The 23,722-nt window shown below is 36.3% G+C and overlaps 1 protein-coding gene across 1 annotated transcript in view; it reads left to right on the top strand.

The window, feature by feature from the left end:
- atrn (attractin) overlaps positions 1 to 23,283 on the top strand; it is a 176,136-nt gene extending 152,853 nt beyond the window's left edge. The window contains exons 27-29 of the mRNA NM_001353962.1: positions 14,283 to 14,390; positions 20,834 to 20,948; positions 22,761 to 23,283. Coding sequence (NP_001340891.1) covers positions 14,283 to 14,390; positions 20,834 to 20,948; positions 22,761 to 22,885 — 348 coding nt within the window. The 3' untranslated portion in view covers positions 22,886 to 23,283. The remainder of the gene's footprint in view (positions 1 to 14,282; positions 14,391 to 20,833; positions 20,949 to 22,760) is intronic.
- The last annotated feature ends 439 nt before the right edge of the window (positions 23,284 to 23,722 follow it).

Genomic DNA, 23,722 nt, shown 5'->3' on the forward strand with positions numbered 1-23,722 from the left:
ATTATACAAATTTCCCAGATGATAATTAATTAAACATCGTAAACTCGGTTTAGTAAAGTTTTATAATGGTGTAGATGTATTCAATAGCCATTATAAACTTAGTAATCATCATTTATCATGCTATTTATTTCCTCTTTCCATTAGAAGATGAAACTAGAACTCTTCTCTTTTGTTAGTTTTGTACATACAGTTCACACAAAAATGAAATTCTTCATCATTCATCAAATTTTTTACTTAACGGTCGATTCTTAAAGCCTCTTGGAGTTTGTTTCTTCTGTTGAACACAAAAGATAATATGATATATAAAAAGTGCTGATAGCTGGCTTTTGTTGACTTCCATAGATTTTGTTTTGCACGGAAGTCGATGGGTGTCTTCAACCAGCATTTTTCAAAATATCTTTTTTTGCTTGACAGAATTTAAAATCACAATTGGAAGAATAAATGATGTGGTCCTTTTCAATTAGTTATCTTTTTAAGTCCAGTTTAAAGCTGTTCTTTTTTACTTTACTTTTACCTTTAGTAAGATTTTGGCCAGATGCTTGGACATTTATAATTAAGTATACCTTCACTCAGAATTTACTCCCAATTTCAACCTTTTGAAAGAAGAAAGGCATTTTAAAAAGTAGTTTACCCTTTAAGGTGTGAATCTTTAAAACACATTCTCAATGTACAACCTCTAAACAAACTCTTTTGAAAAAGCTTCAAAGTGTTATTTCAGTTCTTTAGGCCATCCCAAATTCTATGCATATACAAGACCATTAAGGAAATCCCTAGCTTAGGGTACACAGACAGTACAGTTTTAGTCCCGTGGACTAAAAACAGTCCAACAAAAATGTAATCATTTTCAAACAACAAGCAAGACCGTTTTCTCAAAGCAGGGCTTCCAAACTTCGGGCCACAATGTTCTCTTTCCTGGAGAGTTTAACTCCTTCATAGAACTTTCTAGTAATCCTAAAGAGCTTGAACAGCTTGTACAGGTTGGTTTGATTTGGTTTGGAGCTGAACCCCATGCTGCATCCCAATGTACCACCTTATAGTATACTCTAAGAAAGTACACACTTTTGAGTGTGTAAAAGAAAAGTACAACACTTTAGGACAAATACTACATCATACCTGTGTATCAACTGTGTTTATGGTCTTGATGCCAATAGCATCATCCAGATATCTTTTTATATAACATTTATTTGGGAAATAAAGTAACACATTAATGACCCCAGATTAATAAAGGAACTAAGCAGAAAATGAATGACTGAATGAATGAATAAATGAGTAACCCATTAATCTACCTTTCTCATGGGTCTTTCATGCAGACAGATCTTTGCTTTATGATGCTTTTAAAAGTTTGTCCAAACATGTCTTTATAAAAAAATATGTAAATATTACAGATGAACTGAAATGCAGATAACATTCGATTAAATGTTCACTTTGTCTGAGTAGATATTAAGTTCAAATTATTCAAACCTCTTTACTTGATCATCTCCACTTAGCAATCAGTCTTTTGAATTTGCAATGTTTTTGTCTTTTTAACCACCTAGCCTATCTTGGTTGTTTTTTTTATTCACAATTTTTATTAGCAATGTGTTGTGGGTAATGTAGTGTCATGGATACTAATAATATTTGCAAATAATAATAAAGATATTTTTCAGCAATACTAAATTTGACACCTTACGTTGAGTTGTACACCTGCACCACCTACATTTAGACCAAGCAAATCAGCAAAACTTTAATAAATGAACTGAAGAAAAGGTGCCAGACTATTTTAAGGATTTACAAATGTTATAAACTCCAGACCAGATGTTAGAGAATTTCCTTTCCACGAGTAGAACTGAACAGTCCTTTCTCAATGTATTTGGTCATACTTTCATTATGTTGGCTGCTAATCGGCCACCAGAGTCAGGCTGTTAATAGCTAGGGTTATCGCTCATTAGCTACGAAAGCTGAGACTTTAATATTGGCAATGCAGAGAGCAAGTGTAGCCAGAAGTATTTGACAAAACAGCTCTAAACTAAATACACTCAAATCCAAAGAGGGTTTGATTTCTTGTTTTCTAATTGTGGTTCATATATTTTTTCTTCATTTAAGCTAGTGACAACCAGTGATGTTGATATTAAACAATGACAGCACAAACAGTACTTAAGGACTTATGGCTTAAAGAGAATACAAACAATTAAATTCTGTCATCATTCATTCAACCTTGACAAACCATTTTTTTTTTAATTAATTAATTTATTTCACAAAAGAAGATATTTTGAAGAATGTTAGAAAGTTAGATAGTAGGAAAAGCAAATGCTATAGTTGTCAATGTTCCAGCATACTTGTTTCTTTTGTGTAAAAGAAAAATCTAATATAGTTTAAAACAATCTATTTTATGAACTAGGGATGTCCTGATCCAATATGGATATCGGAAATAGGTCCGATATCAGTCCTAAAAACTTTATCGCCGTGCATTAAAAATCTCTGATATAAGCAGTCCGATTTGCTCTAAACTGTTACAGCTATTCTATTCAGCAGTGTCCAGAGCCAGTGTGCAAAGCCCACATAATCACAACACTGCTTGCTAGCAAAGTCCCTTTAAGATTTAACATGGTCTTCACACTAAGTTATGGTGTATTATGTTGGAAATGTATTGTGATGGTAGCACACGCTGACGCTAATAACAACTGCACATCTCTACAGGTTTATTTTACTTCACGTCAAGCGATCTTTAAGTTACATTGTTTTGTATACGCTGCTAAGCAATGCAAGGCACTGAATGGCGATGTAGCGCACATCGTTTTAAATGAGGCTCGCACGTTTGCATTACAATTCGGTCATGGCATATCGTGGTTCATCCAGTGTGATACCCAATTCAACACCAGCGCTTCCCACAAATAAGACTTTACCTCTGCGGCCCGGTTCTAAGTGAGTGAGAAACTCCACAGACTCAGATGCTCTCTGCTGCTACTGACCCACAGAGACGAGCTGGAGATCTAACTTTGGTAGTAGACTGATCCAGCTCATTATTTAGGGGGACAATACATCCTCTTTTCCCAGACATGTCCTCTTTTTGTAACTTAAAAATACATTCAGCCAGGATTTCTAAATCTCCTAACTTGCCCCGGATTCTGCTTTCGTTTTCTATTTCTGTCATGTAAAAGGTGTTAAATGCTAAACATTTTTGTTGTTTTAATTGTCTTTTAAGTAAGAATAAGAAATCATTCTGTTGCTGAGGGCCATTACAGTTTAAAAGAAAGGATGGTATTACTTTCGGGCAGAAGGAAAATTTAATTAGAGGCATTCCCATATGTAACTCTTCTTTAAAAAGCCCAGAAAGATAAAGTGCTCTGATAAACAGTGTCAGCTTTGCACACAAGTTTGCAGTTCTGTCTTTATTTACCTTGTCATACTTTTTCCATGTGGGCAGTATAGGGTGGAATCTGTGCAATTTATTATGCAGATAAAATATATTTTGATAAATAAAATTATTCTTAAAAGTCACATTATTTTATGTGCTGTGGAGATAAGGTGTGTTTCAATACAGCTACTGCAAGTATATTTATCTTAAAGATAGTATGTGCAAAATATATATTTATAAAAATAATAATGTTTTGTTTGGGAACATTGATACAGCCATAATCTTCTTTTGATACAAATACAGATTAAATAGCTCTGGTCATTTGAATGTTTGCGCTGAACATACTGCACATTTTTATTGTTTTTATTGAATGTTTGCTTCCTTTTAAAATGATTAAAAAGCTGTCATTCTTCAGGAGGTTGTAAGTCTGTTATTAGTATTGTTTGGTATAATTATGGATTCTCGAGTATGCCGAACTCTGAGTTCTGGTGTTTTGAACAGCGAATGGATATTGACTTTCTTAAACTCTTCAAAACAAATGGTAAATGGAAACCTTTGATGCTCTCCAGAGCAAAAACACAAATGCACACTTGAGTTTGCCAGTTCTGTTTCACCAGTATCCTATTTTTAAAGCTTCAGCTGAGGGTGCTCTTGTTTTTATTGGAGGAGGTTTCGCACACCTGTTTTGCACAAACAGCTCTGAGTCTGTCTGACTTGGTATTTTTGATTCTACTAATATTGGTGATTGGTAAATTTGCTACTTTGAGCAACTGTCAACTGTTTTGAAAGTGACTTCTGTAATATATTGTCTTTTTGTCTCTAAAAAATAGTTTGTTTCATCGTAGATCTACAGTGGGTTTGGATTAAAACCACGCTGTCAACATAATCAATGTTCTCATTGCTAGGGTAAAATGATGTGTAAAAGATTTGTAGCTTTTCATATGCTACATGACACTTACACGCAAGACTATGCAGAAGATTTACTCTCACCGACCACTTTATTAAGAGCATTTTACTAGTACCAGGTTGGACACCCTTTCGCATTGAGAACTGCCTCAATCTTTGTGGCATAGATTTAACAAGGTACTGGGAATATTGCTCAGAGATTTTGGTCCATAATGACATGAAAGCATTATGCAGTTGCTGCAGATTTGTCGGCTGCACATCCATGATGTGAATCTTCTATTCCACCACATCCCAAAGGTGCTCGACTGGATTGAGATCTGGTTTGAGATTTGAGTACAGTGAATGTATTGTCATGTTCAAGAAACCAGTCTGAGATGCTTTATGACATGGTGCGTTATCTTGCTGGAAGTAGCCTTTGGAAGATGGATACACTGTGGTTGTAAAGGAATGGACATGGTCAGCAGTAATACTCGGGTTGGTTGTGGTGTTTACATATGCACAATTGGTATGAATAAGTTAAGTGTACCAAGTAAATATCCCCCACACCATTACACCACCACCACCACCAGCCTAAACAGTTGAATCAAGGCATGATGGATTCGAGCTTTCATGTTGTTGACGCCAAATTCTGACTTTACCATCTGAACATCACAGCAAAAAGACCAGGCTACATTTTTCCAATCTTCTATTGTCCAATTTTAGTGAGCCTGTTGCAAATTGTAGCCTCAGATTCCTGTTCGTAGCTGACAGGAGTGGCACCCAGTGTGGTCTTCTGCTGCTGTAGCCCATCCGCCTCAAGGTTTGACATGTGCGCTCAGAGATGCTCTTCTGCATGCTTTGGTCATAACAAGTGGTTATTAGAGTTACTGTTGCCTTTCTATCAGCTCAAACCAGTCTGGCCGTTCTTCTCAGACCTCTGACATCAACATGGCATTTGCACCCACAGAACCGAGGCTCACTGAATATTTTCCTTTTTTTTGACCATTCTCTGTAATATCCTAGAAATGGTTGTGCGTAAAAATCCCAGTAGATCAGCAGATTCTGAATTACTCAGACCAACCAGTCTGGCACCAACAATCATGCCACATTCAAAGTCACTTAAATCACCTTTTATCCTCATTCTGATGCTGGGTTTGAACTGCAACAGATCGTCTTGACCATTTCTATGTGTCTAAATGCATTGAGTTGCTGCCATGTGATTGGCTGTTTAGAGAATTGCCGGGCAGTTGGACAGGTGTGCCTAATAAAGTGGCCGGTGTGTGTAGTCTACAAATTTTGAATTAAAACAAAAAAAAGATTTTACTCTTGCAAAAAATTTGTTTTTGACTAATTTAAATATAATGGAAAGTGGAATCTCATTTGCCAAATAAACTCTGACGCAATGAACATTACATCCAAGCGATTAATCAGTCTTATTATGCTTGAGTTGTTTACTGTTGGTTACTTGTTTACTGGTTTACCAATAGTAGTACAGTAGGCCCTAACTCGATGGAAACCTGCCTAATTTACATTCAGGAATTTTTTTTCTCTTTTTTTTTTGTTTCTTAAATTTTGAAAACATTTACTTCGTTAATATGAAACCCCATCTTATACTCCATCTTGTATGCACCTGAAAGTGCACATTCTGCAGTGTGACTCATGTATCGCAAGTGATTTTTGTATATTAATTTATTTTTGGAAATGCAAAGTTGACCCAGTCTTGCACTGTCAGTGTGAAATGGCATTCAGAACTCTCATCTTAGAAGAAATAATCAGATTTTTTTTTTCTCGCCTAAAGAGAGCTAAATAAATTGTTAGCGAATGTATTTAGTTGATGGGATCATGTACTGTACACAAATCAGGCTTCGCAAGGGTCACAAAACGTCTGGAATATCTGAGAAATTTAAAATGGTGATTTTTTAGGGGCTGGAAAAATCAAAGAAAAATCACAGAAAGATCATGGAAGTGAAATTAAGTTTTTCTGCAGCGTCTGTAACATTTTGTAACATCTCTTTTGTCATATTCTCCAATTTATATAAAATCATAGTCTATTCATTATTGTGAGAGAGTTTCATGGGTCAAAAGTTAAGCATTACATGGACAGACTGTAGATTGTTTATTTATTCATTTATTTTGTACAAAAAGAGAAGCAACTCATTCTGTAGCTGTGAATCATACAGTACACAGACGCTTTGCTATTTCTGTCTTTACTGAAAATGTGTCTGTGAAGCGCAGCATTTCAGATCAAACCCTCCTCTTTGCTTGTTGCTCAATGCTTGTTGTGAATTATTGAAAAACAGAACTCACGAATTGAGTGTCTGAATGATTTGGCATGTGAGACACATGTCTCTTTGCGCTCTCTGCATTCTCTCTTTCTGCCTGCTGCAAGGCACTGATATTAATTCCACTGATCTGTGGTCTCAGGGGCTTGTGGGAATAATTAGGCAGTTGGATTACGGCTCATTTGGGGGATTATATTCCTGCATTAATCTCTCACAGTGGCCCAGGTTTATCTCTGCATGGCTGGTCGGCTTCCTCCTGTTCTCTGTCGTGTTTTCTTCTGCTTGTTGTAGCGTTTTTCTCTTAAACTTCCTCAAGTGTTTTTTTTTTTTTTTTTTTTGGTACAGTTACATATCTGAGGTGAATATAACTCTATTGTTTTCCCGTCCAGTCTTGGAGCCTCCTTAAAAGATTTTTTTTTTTGCATGTTTTTTTTTTTACCCACTTGACAGTTAACCATCAATCTATAAGATCGTGCACAGTGTTTCCAATTCCAACTCCAATCTTCAAGACTGACTTGTAAAAAGTGGCCAAATCGGATCAGTTTGTTCAGACGCTGTTGTGAACATTCATTTTATTTGATGTCTGAGGGACATCAGATAACAAAAACGTCTGAAGTTTTAAACGACACATTGATATAGTGCAGATTTAGGCTAGGTCACAGGTGTCTGCATCTTTATTTTATTTTCCATCTTAATTCAGCTTAATAGATATTTTTTTTTATTTGTTTGACAGATGCTTTGTGAAGTGTGTACTAATTAAGTCGCTCAGAACAAACAGTTGATGCTCTGCATTTATGGATAAATATATAATTATAAATTAGTGCTGCACAATATATTGCTTTAGCATCAATATCACAATGTGTGCATCAATATTCACATACTAAGATATGCAATATTGAGTCTGAATTATAGTTGACCATGAGCCACAGAACACATTATTTGTTGCTGCTAAGTTTAACCATAATAGAGTGAAAGTTTATCATTTGCCTGTGTTTGTAAGTCTGCGACTAACCATTTCAAGAGTTAAAAAATAAAAATTGAGCACAAAAAAATAATGATGTTTGGAGGTGTACCATAGATTAGTTGCATGTAATCATTTAAACGATTTATGCAACTGAGTTGCATAAAGTTTTTTGTCTTTTTTGTAGTCCTAATGCCTACATTTCAAAGCAAAAATAAGATAATTTTACTTACCACAATGGTATTTTATCGGCAGGCATGCAAACATTTCACACCAGGAGCAGCAAGCTGGAATGGTTTTCAGCAAGCATGCGTCAACTTGTTTTTTGCCAGCATTGTTTTGGTTGCACATATAGAATATATTATCTCCAAGCTTTTACTAAAGCCATATGATTTTTCCTGGAGGATGTTCCCACCTACCCTTGCCACAGCCGCATCACCCTGCTGCCCAAGACCGGTTACTCACTGAAGCTAAGCAGGGCTGAGCCTGGTCAGTACCTTGATGGGAGACCACATGGGAAAAGTAGGTTGCTGTTGGAAGTAGTGTTAGTGAGGCCAGTAGGGGGTACTCAACCAGCGGCCTGTGTCCTAATGACCCAGAATAGTGATGGGGACGCTACACCGTCTTTCGGGTGAGACGTTAAACCAAAGTCCTGACTCTTTGTGGTCATTAAAAATCCCATTGCACTTCTTGTAAAGAGTAGTGGTGTAACTCCGGTGTCCTGGCCAAAGTCTCTCAGTCGGCCCTTACGATCATGGCCTCCCCATCCATTGAATTGGCTGTATCACTGTCTCTTCACTCCACCAATAGCTGGTGTGTGGTGAGTGCAGGCACCGTTGTCTTATGGCTGCCATCCCATCATCCAAGTGGAAGCTGCACACTGGTGGTGGTGTGGACAGACCCCCTCATGACTGTGAAGCGCTTTGGGTGTATGGCTACATGATAAAATGCGCTATATAAATGCAGATTACATTACATTATACCCTGGGTGATCGCCTATATTGCCCATGCTTAAATCTGCCACTGCTTGTGAAACTGTATTCATATTGAAATATTTATCACAGAAACTTAGACTTAACTTTAGATTATTTCGATATTGTGCAGACCTGTCTTAAAATTTAAGCTTTATAATGTAAAAAACCTGCATTAAGTTCTTTAATCAGCCCAGAGTTGTTTAACTATAGTCATACAGCTTGTAGGAATTCATATAAAGCATTTTTATATTTAGGGAAACTAGGGTCATGCTCTCAGTTATCTTCTGTTATGCTTCAGATGTGTTTTGTCTATAGAAATACATTATTCAGAAGTGTAAAGTGATGTGACTGCCATTTTATGTGCACTGTGTACCGGTGTGATAATCTGATTTGTTTTCAATGAATTTCATTATAGATTTTATTGATTAGTTGTTGCAGCCCTTGTTTAGATCTGTTTGTAATCTTTACAAACCACACTACAAAGAGATTTGAGTCTGATACACCAAAATCATTGATTTTTCCTGCCTGCCTGTACACAACCTAAACAGTGGTGTGTAGAACAAATCCGAGTGATGAAACAAAACCAGACAGCAATGCTGAAAACACTGCTGAGCTTTGCTGGTTTAGAGAGAGACTTTACCCAAAAATGAACATTTACTGTTAGCCGTTGAATTGCAAGTCAAAAGTAAAATTAATTGTGGCTCATGTTGATATAGTGAAACACTGAAGTGCAAGAACATTATTGCGTTTAATCTTTGTTTAATCAAATGGTCATAAGTGCGTTCAGAACAGGTAAAAGGTGATTTTAACTGTGTGTGCTTGTGCGTGTGTCTTTGAGTGAAGGCTGACATGCTTTTTTTTTTTTCCTCGAAGACGATGGCTTCAGTTTAAAATCTTTTTTTTTTTTCTTTTTTTTTGCCGAAAGAAAGTGTTCTACATCTTGAATGCCTTAAGGGCAAGCATACATGGTTCAAAGATCACAACAAATATGAGTAAGTTTATGTAAAAATTGTTTGGGATCAGTGATGCGTTTATGTAGCACAGACTTCAAAAATCACACCTATGAAGAGATGATGCCAACCTTCAAGGACAACACACATTTATTACACCAATACATTTCATTCAACATGTACCCATAGATGTCACCTATATGCTTTAAAATTGTTAAACTATGTCTGTAAATAATAACTTATATTTGATTGCAATGCAGTCAACCTTTTGTAAAGTTGCTTTGAAACAATAATTATTGTAAAGCACTATACAAATAAACTTAATAAACGGCACAATTTTGATCTGGTCTGGACAAAACATGGACGAAAGAATTTCTTTCAGGGCTTCTCCCTCATAGCATGTTTAGCTACACAAAATATACAGGTTTTTTAGCACCTGGAAACCAGCACTCATGGTCACCACATGTGTGAATTATAAAGCTTTGTCCAATGTAAACCATCAAGTCATGCCACTTTGTCATGCATGACACATAGTACAGTGCTCGATGTTCAGCGAGTTTGTTTTCTTGATTGCTCAACTTAATATAAATTGACTCGTTTATCCACACGTACTTCACAAATTCACATATACTTCACAATATGAGCCACTTGGTTGAGAAATTTTCTTCTTCTGATCAGGGAAAAAAATCACTTACAAGCTTGTACAAAAATATAAATTGCACCAGGTTTAGCTGCATTTAAAGGTGAATACATCACCAGTAAATTTCCATTTTTGAGTAATTTAATAATAAACTTAATAAAATAGCAAAGGTTTACAGTTGAAATACTGTAAAAATGCTACAGTTAACAGCAAGTTAAATAGCTGTAAATTAATTTCCCCACAGTTCCCTGCATGACACTTCACTTTTTATGCTTTTTATGAAATTACTATAGTTCTTTTTCCCATCAGTTGCAGGTATTACAGTTTGTTGATAAAAAGTTGATAAAAAGGTTTATTAAATTACTTTAATTGTATTTCTGTTTACCATGATGTTGTTTAATAATCAGTGTAACAAAGTATATGATGTGTAGATGTTAGTACTTCTACATTACACTACATTTTAATGAAATACAGTGATTTACATAATTAAAAAATATATTTTGTGCTTTGTGTCATAGTTTTAATGTTAAAATACTGCCAACTACAGCTGCCTTTTTTACCGTAACAATTTTTTTAAAGTTTTTTTTTTTCATCCCATCTTGTAGTTTGACCAGCTGTCAAGTGGCTCAAACCTCTCTTAAGCCACCCATGCAGGCAAGCTGTAAGAAAGACACTGAGCATTGATATCAGTGTGTGCTGGTGTTTCATCTCAGATCAGTATTCAGCATGGCTGCACCTCAGCATCTGATTCAGCACTGCTGCTCTCCTGAAGGTTGATTGAAAGATCTCTCTCTTTTCTCCGCTCGGCACATCCATCTTTACCCCTCTGCTCTGTCTCTTTGGATATGCCTTATATTCCTGACGGTAGTTTAAAGCACACATCAGTAAATATGCACTTTGATGTGCTGCAGTGGGACCGCGTGTGTGACAGTTGCTCTGCTCCCCGGAGCGTTTGCGTTCTCTCTCTCCCGCTCTCCCTTTCGCTCTCCTCTTTATAAGATTTTCTGTTGTGTGTTGGGCTGCACAGTCGAACATGGATGGACAGATACACAAAACACACACACATAGATTAAATGACTTGTGGCTCCTGTGGAGAGAGATGGCAGTCAGGCGGTGGAGATTTCTAATTGAGTCGAGTGCTGTTGAAGAAGCTTGTTTTGCTCGTATCCCTCTCTCTATCCATCATCTTTCTCTCTCACACACAGACACATGTACTGATTTAAATTACCATCATCATTATTAATAAAGGGGACCTTTTATGCCATTTTTACAAGATGTAAAATAGGTCTCTGATGTCCAGAGTGTGTATGTGAAGTTTCGGCTCTAAATATCACACAAATTATTGTTTATGACTCTTGAAACTACCCTTTTCACGTGTTTTGATCCAAATTGTGCCGTTTTGGTCACTGTTTCTTCAAATTTAAATAAGATTGTTTCTCGCAGAGCTACAAACATGGTAAAGTCTAGATAGGTTACACTACTGGCCGAAAATGTGTTATGCACATTTTTTTGATGTCACTGTTTAACAAAAATTTATATTTTTGCAGTAATGTGATGGTTGGGTTTAGAGTTAGGGTAGGAGTAGAGATTAAAAAATAAAATGTATTGGATAATTTAATAGATGACACAAATAATACTCGGTACAACTACTGTTTTTACATCACTGTGACGATTGAGTTTAGGGTTGGGGTGGAGGTAGACGTTAATAAAATACAATTAATGGAAATTTTAATAAATTATATAAAGCATTTTTGTTAATTTACAGCCACAACCATATCTAATATAGCAACAACCTAAAAAAAACCTATGCATCGTCATAGCAGCAGATGCAAAACAGGGCTGACCTTATCGCTGAGGAAAAACTGAAAATGTCAAAAGTGGCTTAGAAGAGGACAGTCTATGGAGACTACAGTGTTCATTTGTGTATCCTAAAACTCAACATATATAATGCCTACATTTATAATGCCTATATTATAATGCCTTTATTAGTCACCGACATGATTTTGGTAGGTAAAACTCTAATGGTGGACTGCTGAGAGGGATTTATTATTTATTTATTAGTATTTACTATTATTATTATTATTAGTATTATTATTATTATTATGGTAATTTTATTATTATTATTATTAATTCCTTTTTTACATTGGTGGATTGATAGAAGAATCGTCATCTTATTTGTCTTATTTCACAAAAAGGCTGTTTACATTTTGAATCGTTGGATGAATTATTTGATTTAGTGACCCTTTTATGTTATTTCTGTTCAGTCTGTTAGTTGCTGGATCCAAATTTACTATTTTTTTATTTGAGTTGTTGCTATTCATTGTGCAGCACTGTTCAATACATCATAATACTTCAGCCTCCGGTGCCTAAACAGCAGCTCTACACAGAAAGTTTGGTGGAGAAATGGTCGTACCCAACTGAGCCTGATTTCTCTCAATTTTTTTTTCTCTCTTTTCTGTCACTTGCATTAATTGGTGAAAATCAAGCCAGTGGTTTGCTTGATTTTGGGACTTGTAGAGCTGCTCATTGATGGATTTGGTCTTCAGTGTTTGGACTTTCAGCAGCAAAAATCAAACCTCATTGAACTAAACTGAACTGAACTGAACTGAACTTCAACTAGACTGACACAATTTAAATTTACTAGAACATCTATTTTAAGCTGCTTTGGCAATCTACATTTTAATTTTTTTTTTAAATATTTAAAAATAGTTTAACTTTGTATTTTATTTCAACATATTTCAGGTATTAGCACACTAAAGTCCGAGATTTTCGTATGTGTTTTTTCCCCCATTCATATGCAAAATGCATGTTCAAAAACCTTGCACACTGAGTCTGATGGATTGTAATTAATCCATTCTGAAAAAATGTAAAACATTTCAGAGTCAGTTCAAGCAGTTATACTTTGTTCTCCTCTCTTTTCCAAAGTAGAAAAAAAAGAATCTACGACAAATTGTGTTCATCCAATACTACATAGAGAAGAGCGAGAGTTCAGCTCATTATCAAAGATATGGGCTGGATTATCCCCAAATGCAAAGTTTAATTCAGGAATTTAGTGGAATTTTGATACATTTCTTATATACGTTGACATGGGAGTAACTGAAGCAGACCATGAGGCGTCTAGCTTTCTTTTATGATGTCTAAAGGTTGTACATTGAATGGAAAGATACACTCACACACCAAACAGCAGCAGGGCAGAGGTGCACTAGTCACTGAATCCAGCATGGAGTTCTTAACTGTCTGCGACATTCTGTCTTATATTATGCTCTGTGTTTTTCATAAAGTTATCTGTGGCTCAAGTGACAATATTTTGCCTTCTGCTTGTACGGTGGCTCTGAACTGTCAAAATGCCTCTCAAATCGCTTTTTAGGCTGCGAAAATTTTTAAAAAATCTAACCCAAATAAAGTTTTTTATTTATGACGAATAAAAGTTTCGCAGGCAGTGTGTCAATATGATGGACAATGCGAGGTCCATTTTTTTTTTTTTTTTTTTTTTAACGTGTGAAAATTTCTGAGAAAAATGTTGGATTCAGTGTACAATAACCTTTACAATTAAGAAAAATATTCGAATAGTTAATAGTTTTAACAACAACAACAACACTTGGGCAGGTTTGTAGAAAATGTTGCCATTTCATTCAGGAGCTGTGGCACTCACAAAAAAGGCTGAAGGTTTGAGTCTCCCATTGGTTGACAGACATTCAAAGATGTCTTTCAGAATAAAACAGCACTTTAAGCACAGCCCTTGACATTTTAATACAGACACTTATCAGATGCTCCATACCTGCATATAATGTTTTCATTTTTTCTCCTTTATTGGATGATTTGTGCCCATTTATGTGTTTGTATCCTTTCCCCCCATCCGTTATAAGCAAAGAGCGGCATCAATTATGCTTAACGAGTGTTTGATCTGTTCCCGCTCCGCTTTCTCTCCGTCTCTGACAGTTAAAAGGCTGTGCAGATATACAGTTCCCCTTGTTTGACTTCTCTTAGATGGTCCTTTTATGTGTTTATGCGCTCGCAAGCTTGTTTCAATCTGGCCTTCTCTCTTTTGCATTCAGCCTGCATCTCTTTCAAGTTAGGCTGTTTCAAACGTCACCTTTATATTGATCTGGATTTAAGCAGCACACACAGCCGTGTGTGTGTGTGTGTGTGTGTGTGTGTGTGTGTGTGTGTGTGTGTGTGTGGTGTGTGGTGTGTGGTGTGTGGTGTGTGTGTGTGAATGTAACACTGTTGGATAATCTTCTTCTTCTCTTTCCCAGCAACTCCTGCGAGAAATGCAGCAGATGGCAAGCCGACCGTTCGCCACCATCAACGTGGCATTGGAGACGGACGAGGAGCCGCCGGACCTGATTGGTGGAAACGTGAAGGTTAGCGTGACCTTTCGTGTGATGACATCAGAGCTGGCTTTGAGAGGGGGTGCAGTTGCTGCATATGTTAATGTTGGGAATGAACTGAAAGCTGAGTCACTGGCTCTGTTCCAAAGCCCAGTGAGCTGCATCACTGTACGCTGTTTACATAAGCAAATGCTTTCTGAGATGGCAACCTGATAGAATGCCATTTGGAACTTTATATAGACACTAAGCTCTCTCAGCACTAGGGCTGCTCGAGTATGGTGGGGGAAAAAACACAGAATAATACACCTATAAGTTTCAGAGATCATAAAATTTCGTAATGCTTAAAACCACAGCAAGATGGGTAACTAAAAACAAATTAAGTCTTAGAAATTTATTTAAAATAAAATAAAAACAAATTGTGCTTAAGCCTAGTCTGTGCACTGTAACAAACAGTCCACTCGCTGTTTGTTGTATGATTAATATTAAGCACATTCAGTAGGAATATAGCCTGCTTTCATCCTAATGCTAAGTTCAGACTGCATGGTTTTCAAAGTAGTCTCATCACAGATGCTTTCACACTGCATGTTTAGCTGGGCTAGCGTTTTGTCACTGCTTTGTTTACACTACAAGATGGATCGGTGACAGGGGTTTCATACTGTATGACTTTACAATCAGAGCAGTCGCCAACAACTTTGTCTAAACTACGTCTCACAACCAGAAACACATAGGATATATTTTGTTATTAACTACATAATGAGAAAGAAGCCCTTAATGGGGGTAGAAAATGTACATATTTGCTCACCTGGGTTTGAAGGGAATTAACAATTTCTCCTCAACTTTTTTCTTTTTCAGCCCACTTGTGGTATTGCTCCCATGACATGTCAAACAGACATGGGGGCTACTGCCAAATTTACACTAGTTTTTCCACCATTTCTTGGGTGCAAATAAAGTGGAAATGAGGGCTTTTACCTTCTCTCACAGACCTGCAGATACCATGTGGTGGATGCTAGTGGATGCTGCTCTCTCATTGGCTGTAGGTGACCGCCAATGTTATTTTCAGTTAAAACTCTCACATCAGTGAGATATTTGGCATGCTGAATATCTGGAGCTGTCTGCGATTCAAATCATATCGTGTGAAATGGGTTCTGATTAGGGCTGGATGATAATTTGATTTCGATAATTACTGAGATAAATAATTTTCTGAAAAAACGATAATGACAGTTAGATAATTGTGTAACGCTGCGCAGGCATTTTGTAGCCTGCCCTTCTGCATGCTGCAGGCAGTATACAAGTATACAGCCATACAGTGTTAATTGCACTTGAAGGAGTAAGAAAAAAGTCACAAACATTGTTGACAAGAAACGTCACTAGACTTCAGTAGTCTTGAGCTACATAGTTTTTTAATCCGAAACAAAGCAACGTGCACTGCAAACTTCGCAGATGACTTGTCATCAAAAGCAGGTAACACCACAAACCAGTTTCATCGTTTTAAACTGTAAAACCGTTATGAAAATGCTAAGAAATTATGGACCCAAACAAATGTTGGTAAACCAGCGCAACTACCCAGCAGTGTTTCATCTCATCATTTTTGAAAGCTGTGCCTTATAAAAAACAAACCCTTCAAAGACAGACGATATGACAGACAACACAATCTCAAACACATCTCAATGAACATTTGATGCTTGCTGTAAACTACAAGCTGCATTATTTAAGGGCATTTATTATGCCCATAACAAATTCACAATAAAACCTAAACCACCAAACCTAGCTACAATAATTTGACTCTAAAAGAGTTACTAATAAAAGCAAAGTAGATTATGGGTTTATGCTACAAAACCAACTTCAAGAAATATGACAGAGTCTACAACAACAACAACGATACTACTACTACTACTACTACTACTACTACTACTACTACTACTACTAATAATAATAATAATAATTATTATTATTATTATTATTATTATAATGTAATTGCTTGAAATTGCTCCACGTGTAACTAAGTATGCAATTCTTTTAAAAAAACTCGGCACAGTGTGTTTAGGTCTCATGCTAATGGTCATGTTATATCTTTTTTATTTACATAAAGGAAACAGAGATGTATTTACAAATTCAAGTGCAATGTTCAGTAGGGATGACAAAATGAATTGTTTTTTGGTGCATTGTGATGAAGACTAAGGTCCATTCAGTATCGGTTTATTAACAGACCATAACTGGTTAAGGTGGTTTTCTGACAGTATGCTACTCGAGCATGCATTTCCGTTGGTAAAATATGTCAGAAAACCATACCAAGTGGCATACTTTGATGAAGGAATTGCAAGTAATTAAAATGCTATTTTAAAAACTATTTTAAAGTCATTCACACATTTTGTTGCTTGTGAGTTCACTGACGCTGCAGATACAGTAGAATTCAAGATCCCCCATGTCACTTCTAAGGGCACACTGTAAAAAGCTTCATCTCTCCCACTCACAGAGCAGAGGAACACTATTCTGAGCATGTTATTATTGCTTTTTGATGTTTGATGTCTTCAACAAGCCAGTTTTTTTTGAGTAGGCAAAATGAAAGATTCTGTTCATTTTTCTGGCTTCTTGTATTTAATAGCACAAATGTATACATGGGAGATAAAAGTTAATATTGAGGATGAAATGCATTGTGATGTCGAATTGATCCAAATCAATGATGTTAATCGTAGTGGAACCGAACCATGAGACTAGTGGTCAGATTATATGATTGTTTCTGGTATTTGATGGCAAACAGGCCTTTTATTGCATCACATCCCACAACAGCGAAGCTTCTGCAGCTTTAATTCAGCAATGGCAGAACAATGTGCTGAAAATGATGGAGAAAAGAACTCTTCCATGGGGAACTTTTTTGGTACTGTTTTTAAATATTAAGACAGAGGCCAGACTATTCAGTTTTTCATGCAGACTATATTTCATGTAGTCCCTGAAAATAGATATAGCAAAAAATTGATCTTGATTAGTAAAAAATTGATACCGGGATCGCTGAAAAATATAGTGATTTAATTGGAAAATCAATGTTTTTACCAGGCACTATACATGTACATTTAAGAATTGTATTGATTTGGAAGTTGTAAATAAAATATATTCCCCTCAACTCCATCTACAATCTTGGATGAAAAATTTTATAGCTCTCCACAATGAATTCCTCCATGAAAGATAAATGCAATGATAGCAGACACCAGAATATATTATTCCACAGTACAGATTTTCAGGAATGCGCCTCAGATACTGTCTAAACAGGCAGCTTACTTCTCAGTTTTAGATTCTCTGTGGTGGTTCCCAGCAACATTAAACCATCATGCTTCCAGTATCTAATTTTGATGAATCTTTGTTGTTTAATTCAGTTTACTTCAGCTCCAAGACCTTCCAACCCCTCAAACTAATAACAGCATTACACAGTATTACCACTGTATTTGATTTCAAGAATCGCTGTTTTGTAATTACCGTTTTTGTTGTGCTGCTGTCCTAATAATGTAATGACAGCCCTAGAGTGAAGATCCAATTTAGATTTGCTCCATTCCTCGGTTCTCCATCCTGCTCCATCAATGTCCTACGCTCACCATCATGGCTTAAAAGTAATTACAATCCAGCCGTCCTTGATCACAGTAGCTATAAATGCAGTTATTTCTCTCAAATCTCATATGAGAGCCCAGAGGGTGCCAAAGTAAAGTAAACACGACTAAACAAAGTGCGCCGTGCACAGAAGCTTGGACATCAGAACATTCAATCCTGCGGCTTATGGCCTCGGACACGCTCCTATACTTTTGCTCTCTCTCTCTCTCTCTCTCTCGTTTTCCTTTTTTTAATTATAAGAGTTAATTAAATACAACCTGTCTTCTGCTTTGCTCAGTCTGCTTGCCTCAGATAATCGCCTGAGCCGAAACGTAATGGACGCGTATACATATACGTACAGCAATACACCCCTCCATACTCATGCTGCAGCTCTCAAAGGCTGTAATTGAATTTTATTTGGAGTTTCTTCTCTTCTTTCTTTTTTTTTGTCCGTGTGCTGGAGGGAGTAGGTGTGTATGGCGTGAAAGATAAATACCGCTTGCTCGGAATTGACAGTGGGAAAGTGCGAGGAGGAGCGTGCGATATAGAGGAGTTGAGGGGGTGAACTGGCCTCGGTAGGATAAGAAGTGGTTTAAAGAGAAGAATATATGGAGAGAAGGAGGAATGAATATGCAAGTGTGCTCTACAGAGGGGAGAACGAGAGCCGCAGTAAGCACACAAACACTCAGTCATTGAACAGTCTTTTTGATGCATATGCACTAATACCAAGCATACACACTCATACAGCACACACTGGGGAAACTCAGCAGTTAAGCAGGAAAGAACAAGCGTGTGTGTTTAAAAGAGTGTTTATGTAAGTCTTAAGACTAAGGGCAGAGAGTGTGAAATGGGTCAAAGCTGGAATATGATTTGTGCGTGTGTTCTAGAACAGAAGGTCAGCTCTGCTTTTCACATGCATTAACATACAATATAGAATACTTTAAAAAGACGCAACTTTTTTAACTTTGTTTTTTTAACTACAGAATTTTGAAATACAGCTTTGTTGTCAACTTTGGCGTTTTAAGAAAGTGTATAATTGTTTGTTTGTCCTACAAAATGTCCTTTGGTTTCTTGATGCGCAAAACCACCAACAAAGATCTAGTGATGACTAATTTTTGTCTATGCGTCATGTGCATTTGGGTTAAAAGTGCTTAAATCCACCACAAAAATTGCAATGGTGACATTTAACGATGCGGTACACATAGTTAATGTTTGTTCTTCTATTTACAAACGTGAAAAAGAACAATACATACAGTTGAAGTCAGACTTATTAGCCCCCCCTTTTAATTTTTTTTTTCTTTTTTAAATGTTTCCCAAATTGTTTAACAGAGCAAGGAAATTTTCACCATGTCTGAATATAGTTTTACTTTTGGAGAAAGTCTTATTTGTTTTATTGCGGTTGGAATAAAAGAAGTTTTTTATTTTTTTAAAAACCATTTTAAGATCAAAAGTATAAGCCCCTTTAAAGCTTTTTTTTCTATAGTCTACAGAACAAACCATCGTTATACAATACCTTGCCTAATTAACCTATTTAAGCCGTTAAATCTCACTTTAAGCTGTATAGAAGTATCTTGAAAAAGAGCTAGTAAAATATTATTTACTGTCATCATGGCAAATATATAATAAATCAGTTATTAGAAATGAGTTAATAAAACTATTATGATTAGAAATTTGTTAAAAAAAATATTCTTTCCGGTATAAAGAAATAGGGAAAAAAAAATTAACGGGGGCTAATAATTCAAGGGGGCTAATAATTTTTACTTTACTGTATAATTAGTTATTTACTCATGTTTGTTGATGGTAGTTAATGACAATACAGTAATCTGTTGTTAGCTCTTGTTAACTTAAGGTGCATCGAGATTGGGATAAAGTACATTCAAGAGAATGTCACAGAATAACCCCCCAACAGGCTTATTGACTGTTTAAAAAGACTAAAGGGCTTTATTCTGTGAAAACAACCACCTGGATGTACTTTATCCCTCTTATTAGTCACAAACCATTCTTCTAAACCAGGGGTGTCCAAACTCGGTCCTGGAGGGGTGGTGTCTTACATAGTTTAGCTCCAACTTCCTTAACATACCGGCCTGGAAGTTTTTGTATACCCAGAGCTTGATTATTTGGTTCAGGTGTGTTTAATTGGGGTTGGAACTAAAATATGCAGGACACCAACCTGAGTTTGAGCATCCCTGTTCTAAACCGTAATAGTTTATTAATTCTTTAATTAAACCCAAAGCTGACAGAAACGAAAAAAGCGCATAGAGTATACACTAACCTGCACATTATTCAGTCTATTTAATGTCTTTGTTGTATTTAATGCAACTATTTGCTAAACTGAATAGCCAATCAGTTTTCTCTTTCACAGTAAATGCAGAATTTTTTTAAAGAAAATAAATAGTTTTGTTCAGTGAAAGTGAAATTATTCAGTCACACACACACACACACACACACACACACACACACACACACACACACACACACACACACACACACACGCACACACACTGAATTGTTTTAATTTAAAAAAAAATGTTTTTGTTTCCTTGAATTAATGAAAAAACTTATGCTAAAATACTGTAATCAGGCCTCATGGCATTAAGTGCTCCTCATTTGCAAGTCACTTTGGATTAAAGCTTTTTGCTAAATTAATAAATATGAATGAATTATTCTACTTATCTAAACCTACCAAAGATACACCTGCTGGGTATTTTAGTTTCATATTTATTTAAACATGCCATATCAAAACAAACAAACAAAATTATGCTGGAGAGACAAAGAACATAATCAGAAATGGCAATACAATGATTTTGCCATGTTGATAAATGTGGTATCGAATGGAGTATTTAGTACTTTGGATGTCTGATTTTAAATTTGTTTTCCTCTTCTATTATTTCCTTTTTCAGTCTGTACCAAAGCCCATAGCTCTGGAGCCCTGTTTTGGGAATAAAGCAGCAGTGCTCTCCATCTTTGTTCGGTTACCCAGAGGCCCCGGAGGTATTCCTCCTCCAGGACAGTCAGGTGGGTCTACAATCCAATGCATTTGGCCCCCACACCTAGTGTTGAACATCTTTATGCTCTTTTCTGCCAATGTTGATAGTCCCTCCCTCTCTCAATTCAAACTTTGGCATGACAAATGTTACATATATATTGCCAAAGCATTGTGATGTTTACATTAAATTGAACATGTAAAAAATTCCATAATGATAAAAAAAAAACAAATAGTAGGACTTCATCTGAAATCTGATTCTTACTGTATAGTACATTAATAGCAGTATGTGAGTTGTGTAGTATGTCCAAATTCATAGCATTTGAAAAACAGTGGGTACTTGGATGACCTTCCGGCGAGATTCTGAAGTGTGCATCCATTATCCCATAATGCCATGTGAGAGAATTCATAAATGGGAGGGAAGTGACGTGACTGCCGTGGGTAGGTCATGTGATAATGACTTATATCCTGTTAATAATATTTTAAACAGTACATTTCTTTAATCTTCTGTAAATAAATATTTTAATGCAAATAATAATTTTATTGTAATAGCGAATATGCCATCTCAAGGCATCTCTGGCGCATTTTCCAGTCATCGTCAATGTAGTGCAAATGTGCGATGTGTAGCTACAATATTTTAAGAGGTGCACAGGTATGCGACCGCACAAAGGCTGCGCTGGACCATACCAGTGCGTTCCACGCAGAAGTATAAATCAAAAAATAAAGTCTTAACAGAGCGGGTTCATGTGACTCCACAGTCAGTAGCCAAAGTAATTGAAAAAATGTACCTATATTGTAGGTTCTTAATGTCGATTTTTGATTATGCGCCGAGTCCTAATATAGACCTTATTCTTCCTGTACAAGCAAGCACAGCCATTGGAATATTTTTGGTTAAAGAATTCTGGCCTCATTCTACTTTTTATGTATAGTCATGAACACACTTGTTTGCAGAGTAATTAGTTTGATCATTTTCTGTTTGTTATTTCTAGTCATTTCTTCCATAGGCAACTGAATAGGAAGTTCTCAAAAAAATAATTGTAAAATAATTGCAAAATTCGCACTTCCACATCGCAGAATGAAGTCAATACAACTTACTTTTCTAATGGTCTTGTAGTTAATTTAAATCAAATGTAGTACCTATTCGAGTAGTTGGCAATTCTGGACGCAGCCTATATTAAACCATCATTTTAGGATAACAAAAAATTATAAATTATATCAAAATCTAGTAATAATAATTGATTGCTAATTAATTTAGAATTGTATATGTTCCTGCTGTATTGAAATATTTAATAACTTCACTTTTTTTCTTTGAAACACAACGGGCTATATGCACAGCTAGCATTTTTTAGCCAGTGATGGTAAAGGTTTTATGTGACAATTTTCAATTTCATTAGGTTCCTTTTACAGCATTGATGTTGTAATGTAATTCAAATATAATCAGTTAAATAGGCTTTAGCATCCATTTGGTTGTTAAAGCGTAAAAAGAGACAAAAGATTAAACTCAAATTTTGTCATTAGCGGCAGGTCAGCACTGAAATTCCATTGAAAATACTTGGGTAAAATTAATTTTCATATTTTAAATAGAATTTAATGCAGCACTTCTTGTTTGGTCTGAGACCCATCATGTCTCAGCCAAGCAGCAAAGATCGCTGTTTTTTAAATAAATCTGAACTTAAACGCAGCAATTTTGTAACCATTAACTGGAAGCCCTGGTGCTGGCTGATTGAAATAAAAAGTCATTGTGCATATAGCCAATTGATTCCTTGATGTACTTTTGTTGAATTGTTAAATGAGGTTAACTTGTAAGTTTTTAAACAAATCCCCCTTTTTCTGTGTAATCTCAGGTCTGGCAGTAGCAAGTGCATTAGTGGACATCTCTCAGCAGATGTGTCTGGGATATAAGGAGAAGTCTGGAGGCTTGCGCAGTCGTAAGCAGCAGCCATTAGCACAGCCTTCCACCTGCATCTGACATTTACCCATCATCTTCTGACCTCCGACCCCTGCAATGACTGAGACGTTTATGACTGGCTCACATTTGTGAGAGAAGCAGGGGCGAAGGGGCGTGGTTTATGAAGCCAAGCAGACTCTGATTGGAGGAACTGAATGTCTCCTGAGAGAACACTACAGGAAAACAAACTCTTACGTGACCCGGACTGATAGGACTTAATCTGGGTCACTTTAATGATATTTAACTTATTTCTGTTATTTTATTCCATTTTTACAATCAGGAGGAGGAATCCTTGCACTGCTGCATCTTTATTGATGGCAACACACACATATACAACACGTCCAGAGGCTGCATGGCTATAACACACACATATACACTAACACGCACACACACACATACAGTACAGGACATGTTTTAGGGTCTCTTTAATCATGGCGGGTGTAATTCTGTTTTTATTTAATTAATTAATTTGGTGTGCATGTTTGGTGCGCTAACTGGAATCTGACAGGTATGTTTACAAGCGTTTGACATTACAGGTCATTTGTGGCGTCTCTTTTCATGTTTTATTTTCCCAAATAAGAAAATTCATGTGTGCTTTCATTCTCTTTCCAGTTCCCTCTTTTCACATGTTGGCTTTTTTTGAAGACATCAGTGTTTTATGTTGTTGCCGTAATCACAGTGCTTCTTCCATTTTTGCTTTTATCATTTACTTTCCTCTCTTATCTGAAATCTCAGTCCATTTTTCAGGCGCATTTCAGGGAAAGGAAGAAATAAAAGGCGACTGCAGGCAGGCAGGGTGAAATGAGAGCGAGTGAGGACCTTGTTTGGGTTTCTCAAAATGTCAGATGTCATTTTGGG

Source organism: Danio rerio, chromosome 13, assembly GCF_052040795.2.
Source record: "Danio rerio strain M-AB ecotype USA chromosome 13, GRCz13ab, whole genome shotgun sequence".
Lineage (NCBI taxonomy): Eukaryota > Metazoa > Chordata > Actinopteri > Cypriniformes > Danionidae > Danio > Danio rerio.